Genomic DNA, 14,467 nt, shown 5'->3' with positions numbered 1-14,467 from the left:
GAAGTAGTATTAAGTCTAATGAAACATAGTTAGATGGTAATTATATGCCACACTATTGCTGAATATGCGTAAAAAAAATAGAACATTTCTACTAGCATTGAATTATGAAATAATAAAAAATGGAATAGATGGGAATCAAATTTTTTACATATATTTCTTTTAAGCCATAAAGGGTTAACATTAGATTCAAGAGATGCTGCTTGATTGATTTTCCCACTGCTGAGCTACACAGGAGTCACTGTGTTCTATTGTATGGGTTGGAATAATGGCCATGTCTGTTTCCTGTTCCTGCTAAATATTGTACCTGAGAAAACAATTAGGGCCCAGCTGGGGGCCAAGTACAACTTCTTTTACTCCAGTCACTAGTTACATGGGCTGGGCGGGAGCGGCTGCCCTGGAATGTTTATATCACAGGCTCACGATAAAAGCGCTTTCATTATTTCTACAGAATACATATTTACATTAGATTGAGCCAGTTTATTGTCTTTTCCTTAGAACTGAGACTGATGTTTTCTTGAAGTGTGAGCTGATAGGAGCCGACATCATAATGCTGTAAACGTCACATACCATGTATGTGATTAAAGCTTTTGTACACACTTGTAACAGCGCACAGCCAACCTTTTGACTTCGGGCAAATAATTCTTTCAAGAATTCTGCAACGAGCCAAATGTATCTGACTTCTATCTAAATGGTCAAGGCTTAACAGGTTTGCCAAAATTTTGTGAGAAGCTTATAAAATATCCACTTTGTATCACCAATTTATATAATGTTTATGTCTTGTTCTTTATATGGTGCCAACATATTGTGTTTAAACTCATATTGCTTCCTAGGGCTTGAATTTGTTAGATACGCATACTAGGGTCAAATACATAGGAAGCTAATAAACCTAAATGTGTTTTTGCAATATGAAAGGGAACTGGAGGAACAGGTGGAATGCCATGCAAACATGGGGAGAACTTGCAAACCTTGTGGATATTAACGCAAGAGGTAAAGGGCTATGTGACTTTTTGCAACCATTTTCTTTATTGCTTCAATGCATCTAAAATAAAAAAAAATGAAGCAACTTTGTAAATAGTCTTAATAAAAATATCCTACTGTTTTGTGTATACAGCTCCTATGCATCCTTACATGTATCCACGGACAATAAGTACAAATAAACACTGTGTGCAGTTAAAAGGGTTTTCCCACGAGAGACATTTATGACATATCCACAGGATATGCCATAAATGTCAGATAGATGTGGGTCCCACCTCTGGGACCCGCACCAATCTCCAGAACGGGGCCCCCTAAACCGCATTCAGCTGCTCGGTTTTGCGGCTTAATGAGGTAAATTCCGACCATGAAAAACATTATATGGTCGTGAGTTACGTAAACAGCATAACTCGCTGAGCTACGCTGTTTCCGTAAGTCTCATAGAACTTAATGGTAGTTATGGAAACAGCGTAGCTCGCATGCTACGCTGCTTCTGCAACTGTCATTCACTACTATTGGCGTTACGGAAATAGCGTAGCTCAGCCATGTACGCTGTTTACGTAACTCACGACCATATAACATTTTTCATGGTCGGAAAACACCTCATTCAGCCGCAACACAGAGGGTTTAGGGGGCCCCGTTATGGAGATAGGTGCGGGTCCCAGAGGTGGGACCCGCATCTATCTGACATTTATGACTTAGGCCCCATGCACACGACAGCAAAAAACCTCCGTTTTTGCGGACCGCAATTGCGGTCCGCAAAAACGGAGCCATTCACATTCATTGAACACTGACACCTTTCCGTAGCACTACGGAAGAGTGTCAGTGCCGTGGAAATGTTCCGGGAATTATGGAACATGTCCGTTCTTTCGCATTTTGCGGGCCGTGCTCCCATACTTTGTATGGGAGCACGGCTCGAAAATGCGGCTGTCAGTCAGCGGCCGGCCGTGCCCGCAATCGCGGGCCGTGATTGCGGGCACGGTCGTGTGCATGGGGCCTGATCCTGTGGATATGTCATAAATGTTCTTCATGGGAAAACCCCTTTAAGTGTTTCCTTCCATGTGCCCCATCTCCTATCTGTAAGTTCGCAAGAAGAATGGCCAGAAGGCACACACGGTTTGTTAGTAGTGTGTATTCAGGGAGTCACATAGGTCTGCATAGGAGACATGTATACAGAACGGTAGGATATTGTTAATCAAGAGCATTTTCAAAGTTGCTTAATTTATTTATTTTTTATTTTAGAAGCATTGGAGCAAAATAAATTAGAGATTCCAAAAATTAGTTTGAGGTCCAATTCGATCGAAACGGCTGTCTAATTCGATTCGGAGCCTCAGAGGTCTTCTAGGACTTTTAAAGTTCTTTAATGCCAAGCCATCATTAGTAATGTCAAACTGACAGCAACATGTATGGGTATGGGTAAATGGAAGGTATCCGGTGGTAACAAACATCCTGTCCGTTTTTGTTATGCTTTTAAAAATAAAAAGTGGTTCAAAACCTATCCATTTTTGGGGCCAGATACGTGCCGGTGTTTGTACATGCACGGTAGGATTGGAAGAGGCAATGGCTTTTTAACAAGTATTTCAAAAAATGTAACCTTTTGTGGGAGTAGCAACTTGTTTGGTGTTACTTAAAGTGTACCTATACTTTCATAAAACTTTTGACATGTCATAGTGACATGTCAAAAGCTTTGATCAGAGGGGGTCCAAACAGTGAGACCCCCACCGATCGCTAAAATTAAGCGGCAGCTTCCCTCAGAAAACTGAGCAAGCCGTGTAAGGGCTCAATAGAAAATTTCTGAGTCTGTACACTGCTTGCACGGCTTTCCAAGGAACTAAGCAGCACAGCGCTTACCTGAGCGCTTCTGCAGCTTAGTTTTAGCGATCGGTTAGGGTCTCGGTGCTCGGATGTAAAAAAAAAAAAATGGCAGACTTGTTTTTTTTTGTCACATTACCTCTTCCCAAAAAATGGAATTACAAGTGATAAAAAAAAAGTCATATGTACCCAAATGGTACCAATAAAGTTACAGCTTGCCCTGCAAGAATAAAGCCATCAAATAGATCCATCGACGGAATAATAAAATGTTATGGGTCTCAGAATATGGCAACACAAAACAATTTATTTTTAAATATTTAGTTTTTATTTTGTAAAATAATTATTTATTTTGGTATCACCGCAAATGAACTGACACGCAAAATAGTTAACATGTTATTTTTACCATATGGTGAATGCCGTAAAAACTAAACCCACACAACAACGGAGGAATTGTTGTTGTTTTTTCCAATTCACCCCACTAAATAATTGTTAACAGTTTCTCAGTACATCATATGGTACATTAAATGATGCTATTAAAAACTCAAAAAACAAAAAAAAGCTCTTATACGGCTATGTCGACAGAGAACAAAAAAGCTACTGCTCTTGGAAGGACGGGAGGAAGGGATTATTAAAAAAGAAATTTATAAACAGAAACACTAAATATATATCTTGCACATCCCTACAAGCTGACATATAAATAGAAAAAGTCCTTTATGATATAATGAAGCCATATCTGTAGCCTGAACAAAAGTTACTTGACAATTATCACATGCGTTAATGTTGCCTGCCCTAGTGTGTATGCCAAGTTTGCTTTTAAGACCCTATTTTAAATTTGGCCTCCATCCATTGTCTATCTGTATTTTGGGATGTTTACGTCTGAGATACTGTCCCTCTGTCTATGTGCGACCCATGCCGAATGGTTTGCTGTCTCCCTGGTGCCAGGGTTCGGCATGTGGTGGAACGGGTGGACAAATTGCTGGGAGGGGCTGGTGATGATCCAGCTGTCGTGGTCCATGTCGGTACCAACGACAGAATAAATGGTAGGTGGAGGAGCCTTAAGAATAATTTTAAAGAACTAGGCTACAAGCTGAAGGGAAGGACCTCCAAGGTTGTATTCTCAGGAATACTGCCTGTGCCATGCGCATCACAGGAAAGACAGCGGGAGCTTAGGGAGTTAAATGCATGGCTGAAGTCTTGGTGTAGAGGAGAAGGATTTGGGTTCCTAGAGCACTGGGCTGACTTTTCATTGGGGTACAAACTGTATTCTGCAGATGATTTGCACCTAAATGGAAGGGGGTCCGCTGTGCTGGGGGAGAGAATTCTAGCTGGGGTGGCGGAGTATTTAAACTAGGGCTGAGGAGGGAGGTCAATGTAGAAAAAAAAGGGGTAGCCAGGTTAGAGAGGGGTCAGACTATATTGGTGGGGGGAGAAACAGAATGTGGGGAGAGGACTGGACAACAGGATAAGGAGATCCTTTCGTTACAAAACATCAGTGTAAATAAAAAGGACCGATTAATGTCAAATCACATTTCTGATAATAAAAGTGAAAAACTGACAGGTAAGTTAAAGTGTATGTTCACAAATGCCAGAAGTCTAGCAAGTAAAATGGGGGAGCTGGAGGCCTTGATACTGGAAGAAAATATAGATATAGTTGGTGTTGCTGAAACATGGCTGGACTCTTCACATGACTGGGCTGTAAATCTACAGGGTTTTAAACTTTTTCGTAAAGACAGGACAAATAGGAAAGGTGGTGGTGTATGTCTGTATGTGAGAAGTGATATGAAGGCGAGTGTGAAAGAGACAATAGTGGGTGAAGACTGTGAGGAGGTTGAAACCTTGTGGGTGGAACTAGAAAGGGAGGTAAACACTGAAAAAATTACTTTTGGTGTAATCTATAGACCCCCCAATATAACTGAGGAGATGGAAGTTCAGCTATATAAACAGATGGAGCGGGCTGCACAGGCGGGTACTGTAGTGATAATGGGAGATTTTAATTTCCGGGATATTAATTGGTGTCATGGTTCGGCTTCAACTGCAAAGGGGAGACATTTCCTCAACCTGTTGCAGGAAAATTTTATGGGCCAGTTTGTGGAAGACCCGACTAGAGGTGAAGCTCTGTTGGATCTGGTCATTTCTAATAATGCAGATCTTGTTGGGAATGTCAATGTTCGTGAAAACCTCGGTAACAGTGATCACAATATAGTTACATTTTACCTATACTGTAAAAAACAAACGCAGGCTGGGAGGGCAAAAACATTTAATTTTAAGAAAGCCAATTTCCCCAGGATGAGGGCTGCAATTCAGGATATGGACTGGGAAGAACTAATGTCAAATAATGGAACAAATGATAAATGGGAGATTTTCAAATCTACTTTGAGTTATTATAGTGCAAAATTTATTCCTACAGGTAATAAGTATAAACGACTCAAATTAAACCCCACATGGCTTACACCTTCTGTGAAAGGGGCAATACATGACAAAAAAAGGGCATTTAAAAAATACAAATCTGAGGGTACAGCTGTAGCCTTTGTAAAATATAAAGAGCTTAATAAAATCTGTAAAAATGTAATAAAATTAGCAAAAATACAAAATGAAAGGCAGGTGGCCAAGGATAGTAAAACAAATCCTAAAAAATTCTTCAAGCATATAAATGCAAAAAAGCCAAGGTCTGAACATGTAGGACCCCTAGATAATGGTAATGGGGAGTTGATCACAGGGGATCAAGAGAAGGCAGAGTTACTAAATGGGTTCTTTAGCTCTGTATATACAACTGAAGAAAGAGCAGCTGATGTAGCCGGTGCCAGTGCTGTTAATATATCTGCTGATATACTGAATTGGATGAATGTAGAGATGGTCCAAGCTAAATAAAATAAAATAAATGTGCACAAGGCTCCGGGACCAGATGGGTTACACCCTAGAATTCTTAAAGAGCTTAGTTCAGTTATTTCTGTCCCCCTTTTCATAATATTCAGAGAATCTCTAGTGACTGGTATAGTGCCAAGGGACTGGCGCAGGGCAAATGTGGTGCCTATTTTCAAAAAGGGCTCTAGGTCTTCCCCGGGTAATTATAGACCAGTAAGCTTAACATCCATCGTGGGGAAAATGTTTGAGGGGCTATTGAGGGACTATATACAGGATTATGTGACAATAAATAGCATTATAAGTGACAGCCAGCATGGTTTTACTAAGGACAGAAGTTGTCAAACTAACCTAATCTGTTTTTATGAAGAGGTAAGCAGAAGTCTAGACAGAGGGGCCGCTGTGGATTTAGTGTTTTTGGACTTTGCAAAGGCATTTGACACTGTCCCCCATAGACACCTAATGGGTAAATTACGGACTATAGGTTTAGAAAATATAGTTTGTAATTGGATTGAGAATTGGCTCAAGGACCGTATCCAGAGAGTTGTGGTCAATGATTCCTTCTCTGAATGGTCACCGGTTATAAGTGGTGTACCCCAGGGTTCAGTGCTGGGACCACTATTATTCAACTTATTTATTAATGATATAGAGGATGGGATTAATAGCACTATTTCTATTTTTGCAGATGACACCAAGCTATGTAATATAGTTCAGACTATGGAAGATGTTCATGAATTACAGGCAGATTTAAACAAACTAAGTGTTTGGGCGTCCACTTGGCAAATGAAGTTTAATGTAGATAAATGTAAAGTTATGCATCTGGGTACCAACAACCTGCATGCATCATATGTCCTAGGGGGAGCTACACTGGCGGATTCACTTGTTGAGAAGGATCTGGGTGTTCTTGTAAATCATAAACTCAATAACAGCATGCAGTGTCAATCAGCTGCTTCAAAGGCCAGCAAGATATTGTCGTGTATTAAAAGAGGCATGGACTCGCGGGACAGAGATGTAATATTGCCACTTTACAAAGCATTAGTGAGGCCCCATCTAGAATATGCAGTTCAGTTCTGGGCTCCAGTTCATAGAAAGGATGCCCTGGAGTTGGAAAAAATACAAAGAAGAGCAACGAAGCTAATAAGGGGCATGGAGAATTTAAGTTATGAGGAAAGATTGAAAGAATTAAACCTATTTAGCCTTGAAAAAAGACGACTAAGGGGGGACATGATTAACTTATATAAATATATTAATGGCACATACAAAAAATATGGTGATATCCTGTTCCTTGTAAAACCCCCTCAAAAAACAAGGGGGCACTCCCTCCGTCTGGAGAAAAAAAGGTTCAAGCTGCAGAGGCGACAAGGCTTCTTTACAGTAAGAACGGTGAATTTATGGAATAGCCTACCGCAGGAGCTGGTCACAGCAGGGACAGTAGATGGCTTTAAAAAAGGGTTAGATAATTTCCTAGAACAAAAAAATATTAGCTCCTATGTGTAGAAATTTTTCCTTCCCTTTTCCCTTCCCTTGGTTGGACTTGATGGACATGTGTCTTTTTTCAGCCGTACTAACTATGTAACTATGTAACTATGTAACTATGTAGAATAGGGAGCAATAATGAATAACAAACCATTTCTAATAGCTGTAAATTTGCTATGAACATTGCTTCAAGGGAAAGATGAATGGGGCAATTGCTTTAGGTCTTATTGTGTTAAGGACTCCAATGAGCATATACATTTTAACATTTTATACTAAGCATTATTCTACTTGATAATTTAGACCGGTGTTTATATTGGCTTCTACGGTGCAGAGTGGAATTTTTCCACTCAATAAATTATATGGATGGGTAAATAAATGTAGATGAGACAGACCCATTTATTTATTCTGTTTGCGATCTCTGAGTAAATTGAGCTACATATACAAGTTAAGCTCTTTACAGGTAGTAAAAGACACCAAATTCATTATACACTAAAGTCCTTTAATTTTGCATTTGACAAAAAGTCCTACTTGAGGAGTCGAAAGTAGGATATTCCTCTCATCTTGTAATTTGATCACCTTCCAGCATGGGCAGTAACGTAAAGTCATAAGTCTATTGCTGGCACAGGGCAGCATATTTTGGCAGCATACAAAATTGTCATAATCTAGTCAGCGTCAGCAGTCTTGGACCGGGGTACCATGGGCCCACCATAGGTAAATATTCGCATGGCCCACCCTCCATCTATACAGAACATGTCAATTACCACTTTTATTGCTTTGAAAACTGCAGAACGTTTAATTGCGGACTAATAGGTTATTTGTGAATCAACCAATAAGACTGTAGTGGCAAGTGATTGGCTCTAAAGCCATCTCCACATGGGGCTGTTTTCGGTTGGTACTTTTGGGCTCCAGTGTATTAGGAAACCATTACTATTATTATGTCAAAGCCTGGGCCCGCAAGAATATATTTCTTTATTCTTGTCAGACAGATGATGCTCTTTTTAGTACCCGTAGAAAAATACCATACACGCTGTTTGACACAAATATTATCTTTGCACATGCGGGCACAAAATTACTCTGCAACGAATCTTCAAACCTTCTACATCTAATGTTGGGTCATTTAAGCAACTCTTTATTACAATGCCATAAAAAATAGCTGGATGAATAAAGTTTTATATGTGAGGTACTGGACAATGTCTTGTACCGTAACTCTGGACAGTAAAAACATAAACACACTGAGCCTGGTCTATGTTTTAGCTGAACACAATACTAATATCACTATAACCAATTTTATTTCTTAGAATATCTTACATCAAGTGATATAGTAGCATAGAACAGGAACATATTCTAAGAATAGCTTCATATCGCTTAGATGTCAACTACCTCAAACTACCTATCTATATTTTCTTCTGAATTTCATATCTTTATGATTTTGATGTTTAATATGCTTTGAGGAAGGTTTTTCTGAGCACATAAAAAGCATTGATGGGAGACCAACTCCATAAGCATAAATGAAAAGTATTACAGCCATAATGTGCAGTAGACAGTAGGGAAACCTAAAGAAACATCAGTCGAGTTAACATTGGGGTGGAACCTATTTCCAGGGCCATTTTAATGATCGGACAAATGGTGAGCTGCACCAGGGTCCCTCACAGAGCCCGTTGGATTTAACTCCTACTTGATCGCCAATTGCATGCACTGTGTGCAGCCAATGGAGGATGGTCTGCACGAGGGCTTATGCTCATCCTGCTCCCAGTTGCTGCCTGCTCCTGCCCCCACTTACAGTCAGAGAATAGGCCATTTATTTCTGTGTGTGTAACGCCTTGTAGGTATGTGGACCCACTGGGCCACTCCGCCACAACGGAGCAGCTGCTGATCAACAAAGTCAGTAGTGCAAACGTACCTGGAAGGTCAGAAGTGGGCAAATGCCGGACAATCAGTGGAAAGCGGCCTGTGGAGGATGATAACATGAGGCTTTTGTTTGATTATTTCATGTTTCCATGACTCTTATTTGAGTTTCATATTTTAAAGAAATACTGGGCTCCATTGGTAAAAAAAATAGCAGTGCTAAAAAAGAATGGGGGAATTTATTAAAAGGTTTACACGACTTTGGTGTTGTTAAATAGTCGCAAATTTTGGTGCACTCAATAATTCCCCAATAATTTGCATCTTTTTACCATTTTCCGGTGCTCTCTGGACATTTATGAAAGTGGGTGGGGCTGAGTGGAAAGGATGGGGCTATCTGTGGCCCAACACATTTGTTAGAATTTCCGCCACAAATTAACGCAAAATATAGTGGAAATCTACATCTGATCGTAGCTGGCGTAAATTTTACATTTTAGACACCACAAGATGTAACTAATTTGCTAAGAGATGTTCGTCATAAAACACAAATCTCAGTAAATCTTCCCCAATGCTGTTACATTTCATGATACAGAGAGGTTTGTTTATCTACACAAATGCCTATGATAAAAAAAAGTTCTACATTTGAAATAATGTGGTACAGAGTCTTAGATGGTTAGTCCAGAATATGTTGATTTGCAGAGCAAGGAAAACTCTAGTCAAGGTACTATTATACAATCTACGATGGATATTACTATGTAGTTGTTCTTTGCAATGGAACCACAAAGTGGGAGCCACATGTGGCTTCCCAGCTTTTGACAGCTGCAGATTCTGTTATGCACTAGAGCAGGGGTCTCAAACTCGGCCGGGTAAGTGGGCCACATATAGAAAAAATTTGAAGTTGACGGGCCGCATTACTTTCAAATTTGATACAATACAAAATTATTGTTAATTACTTAGTTATTTGAACTAATATAACATTATTATAATAATAATAATAATAATAATAATAATATTACATTACTAAAAATACCATGACAGAGACCTATTGAAAGCCAACTGTGAGAAAAAAAAAGTTTAATATTAAAATTAGTAGATTCATTACATCAGCCAAAATACTAAGGGGATTTAAAAGTTCAATAAACAGAATAAAGCCATGACATTTATTGATTAGTTGACACCTACCTTCTAACAGAATCATTATATGCACTATATGGACAAAAGTATTGGGATGACACCTACACATAATACCCTCAGGAGCTTCTATGTCATCCCATTCTAAATCTCCCCCATTGCATCTAAAACAGCTTCCACTCTTCTGCCAAGGCTTTCTACGAGATTTTGGAGGGTGTCAGTGGGAATGTTTGCCAATTCATCCAGAAGAGCATTTGTGAGGTCAGAAACTAAAGTTGGATGGGAGTGCATGGCACAAATCAGTTCTAGTTCATTCCAAAGGTATTCGATATTGTTGAGGTCAGAGCTCTGTTCTTCCACACCAAACTCACCCAACCATGCATTTATGGAACTTGCTTAGTGCACTTGGGCACAGTCATGATGGAACAGAAAAGGATCTTCCCCAATCTGTTCCCACAAAGTTAGAAGCATACAATAGTCCAAAATGTCTTGGTATGCTGAAGCATTAAGACTTCCCTGAACTGGAACTAAGGGTCCTAGGCCAACACCTAAAAAATAACCACATTGCATTATCCCTCCTCCACCAAACTTTACAGTTGGCACAGTCGGGTAATGATATCCTGGCATTCATCAAACCCAGACTAGTCCATCAGACTGCAAAATAGAGAAGGATGATTTATCACTCCACAGAACAAGTTTCCACTGCTCCAGAGTCCAGTGGCGGCGTGCTTTACATTACTCCATCCGACGCTTGGCATTTTGCTTGGTGATGTAAGGCTTGCATGCAGCTGCTCGGCAATGGAAACCCATGCCATGAAGCTCCCTGTGTACAGTTTTTGTGCTGACGTTAATGCCAGAAGAGGTTTAGAGCTCTGTAGTTATTGAGTCATCAGAGCGTTGGCGACTTTTATGCACTTTGCGACTCAGCACTAGACAGCCCTGCTCTGTGAGTTTACATGGTCTGTCTCTTTGTGGCTGAGTTGCTATGGTTCCTTAACGCTACCACTTTTCAATAATACCAATCACAGTTGATCGTGGAATATCTAAGAGGGAAGAAATTTTACAAACTGACTTGTTAAACGGTCGCTTTCTATTACAGTACAATCCTCAAATTCAGAGAGCTCTTTAGAACGACCCATTCTTTTATAAATGTTTGTAAAGGCGACTGCATGGCTAGGTGCTGTATTTTATACACCTGGGGCAATGGGACTGAATGAAACACCTGGAATCAATGATTAACTGGTTCCCGACCGCTGGCTGTATTTTTACGGCCAGCGGTCAGGGTCCTTAAAACCCGAGCCATAGACTTTTTACGGCTCGGGTTTTAACTTGCTGCCCGCGCGATCAGGCAGCTGAATGTCGGGTCTCCGGCTGTCAGTGACTGCCGGGGACCCTGAGGAGAGGATAGAAGCAGCTTTCACTGCTTCTGTCTTCTCCAATGTCTTTTTACACAGCGTTCAATGAACGCTGTGTATAGGAATAGAGGCAGCGGCCGCGCCGCTGTCTCTATTCCTCCCGGTGATCATGTGACTGGTCACATGATCGCCGGGTGCCGTTAGTGACAGACTGCTGCTGGGTCTTACTAGACCCAGCACAGTCCTATTAGTGACAATCGTCACTATGAGAGGGCTGATTTCCCCTGTAACTGGGTCTGCTGTGCAGCTCCAGTTACAGTGGAAAAGCCTGGTGTAAAAGAAAGAAAAAAAATATATAAAGTTCCCCAAAGGTCTTTTTTGACCTTTGAGGGACAGACCATAGTAATAAAAAAATAATAAAGTAAAGTGCAAAAAAATAAATAAATAATAAATACACATAAAATACCCACCCCCAAAAAAAAACTTTCCCCCCCGCCAATCATTGTTGTAACGCTAGCGCTGACCCAATTACCCTAATATAGACATGTAATATATTACAATTTACGGTAGACAATGATGATCACAAATAAAAGGTCTATTTTAGGGTAAAACTATGTTATTACCAGAAAAAAATAGCTGAAACGTAAAAAAGCTTATTTTTTTACTATTATTTTCAAACTTTATGAATAAAAATTCTAAAATAGCAAAAAAGGTGTGTATAAAAACGATAAAAAATGAAAAAACGTCGCAAAAATCACGTCGTTAGCCCAACAAATAAAAACGTTATAGCCATTTAACTAACACGTGCTAAAAATGGCTAAACGGTGTCTGGTCCTGAAGGCGCAAAATAGCCCGGTCCTGAACTGGTTAAAATGCTGTGTCCCAATACTTTTGTCAATATAGTGTATCTTCTGGGTGTGTGAGACGTTATGCCTGAATTTAACATAAAAGTAGTTATATTACATTAACAAAGAGAAGAAAAGATTCTTCAGCTGCAAAAACATATGTAAGGACTTGACAAATGTCTCTCCAGACAGAACAATGAAACAAGCTTCACCAGGAAATTCCTCTTAATGTTCCGGACTATAGTCTAACCCCACACATATAAATTACTTTAGTTGAAAATAAAGACTTTTGTGGTCAATATATTTTTAAGGACCCATTCTATAATTCTACTTTTCAAGGTCAAATTACCTACAATGTTTAATGTATTTAAATATGCAGTTGTGACAAGTTGTATCATTGCAGTAGTAATCTTTTCTTTATTTCTTTTTAGATCATCATAGAGAAAATGAAGTATTATCTAAGCTAGAACTGATCCCTTCCAAAGATCATGTTGAAATCAAAGTGGGACGAAACTACACTCTTACCTGCAAGTAAGGATATGAAGCACAATGTCAGGCTGTTGCATAATAAAGAAGTCACTGTAGTTCCAGGCAATTCTTCAGTAAAACTTATGAGTTACAATGACACATCCAAGTGACTCCCTTTTTATACAGTATTATTAGATTCATTGTAAAATGACCACTCCCTTGACTGGCACTGTGTGGTAGGTAAAGAGATCACCCAGGTGATTGGAAATAGAAAAACATGATGTCATCATTATGGATTTATGGCGAGAAGATGTACAGATAAAAGTCTGAGATTTCAAATTACTACGGATACTTTTTTTATTGTCATTTAATACATTAAGGGTATGTTTACACAGGGTGGATACGCTGCGTAATAGCACACAGCGTATCCGCCCTGGTGGCCGCAGGGAACTCTGGCTGAATAACCGCATCAAATTGTGGTGCAGTTTTTCAGTCGGAATGTCCGCTGTTGAAAACTGTACTTTTAAAAAAGATGTTTCATACGTACCCGCAACCATGGTGACGCTTCCCCCTGCCGCCCTGCAGCCCGGCATCCTGGGATGACGTTTCAGCCCATGTGATTAAATGTCATCCCAGGAGGCCAGTCTTGACGAATTAGCACAATATGTTGGTAAGTATAAGATTTATTTTTTTTTGAGCTGCGATTTTTGAGGCGGAATCTCAGCTTTTCCTCTGCAAAATCGCAACATCTGCTATTTTCTGCAGATTTTATGAGTGAATTCAATGGGGAAGACCTGCAACAAAAAAGCAGCGATTACTCAAATACAATTGACATGCTGCGGATTCCAAAAAACGCACCACAGGTCAATTTCTGAGCGTTTTCTCCGCTTATCATTTACGCAGCTTGTGGATGAGATTTGTTCAAACCACATCCACTCTGCTGCTACTGTATTATGCTGCAGATTTTCTGCAACTAAAGCTGCGGAAAATCTGCACTATTTACTCTACGTGTGAACCTGGCCTAATGTTTCTTAACCTTGCTTGACTGCTCTATGTTTGGTTATTTGCAATGTCTGTATCAATGTCTTGAATTTACCTTCAATGGGGAAGCAGTATACAGCAAAAATATAAATTCACTCAGAGCTAGTGCAAATCCAATACAGTCATTTTTGAGATGCACACAAAATGAAGCTGCAATATTAAGTTTCAGTAAGACAACCCCTTTCTAATAGAAGTGGTCTTTTCTAACAACCGGAGATTAGTTGTTATCAATGTGGAAGGCATTTCCGCTGAATAGCCATCCATGTAATGCATGGAAAGACCGGGTCCACAGAAGCGGGAGCTATTCTTAGGCCTAATTCGCACTAACGTTTTTGTCTTTAGTGTGCTGTCTGTTTTAGCAATAGACCGCACACTGACCCATTCAATTCAATGGGGCTGTCCACGCATTTGTGTTCTCTCACGGATGCCAGTCCATTATGAGAAACTCACAGCATGCATTATTCTGGTCCGACATCTGTGTGCTGTCCGTTTTCTCAAGGACAAGTTGCTAAAGAAATGAACTCTGCTTGCAAAGGAGAAAAATTTACGAGAAAAATGGATGGCACATGGTGACCACACAGAAGCAACACAGACATTCACATGGATTAAAAACTATCGGATGCAAATTGGACTCGCTCGTGTATATAAGGCCTAAATGGAAAATGA

The 14,467-nt window shown here is 39.9% G+C and overlaps 1 protein-coding gene across 1 annotated transcript in view; it reads left to right on the top strand.

Annotated features, from left to right (window-relative positions):
* Positions 1 to 14,467, top strand: part of LOC142659525 (vascular endothelial growth factor receptor kdr-like) — a 198,125-nt gene that overhangs the window by 67,682 nt on the left and 115,976 nt on the right. Inside the window, exon 2 of the mRNA XM_075835736.1 lies at positions 12,724 to 12,823. Within this exon, the coding sequence (XP_075691851.1) occupies positions 12,724 to 12,823 (100 nt within the window). The remainder of the gene's footprint in view (positions 1 to 12,723; positions 12,824 to 14,467) is intronic.

The sequence above is a fragment of the Rhinoderma darwinii genome, chromosome 8 (genome assembly GCF_050947455.1).
Source record: "Rhinoderma darwinii isolate aRhiDar2 chromosome 8, aRhiDar2.hap1, whole genome shotgun sequence".
Lineage (NCBI taxonomy): Eukaryota > Metazoa > Chordata > Amphibia > Anura > Rhinodermatidae > Rhinoderma > Rhinoderma darwinii.
The sequence above is the reverse complement of the archived record's forward strand: the minus strand, read 5'-3'. Positions and strand labels throughout refer to the sequence as shown.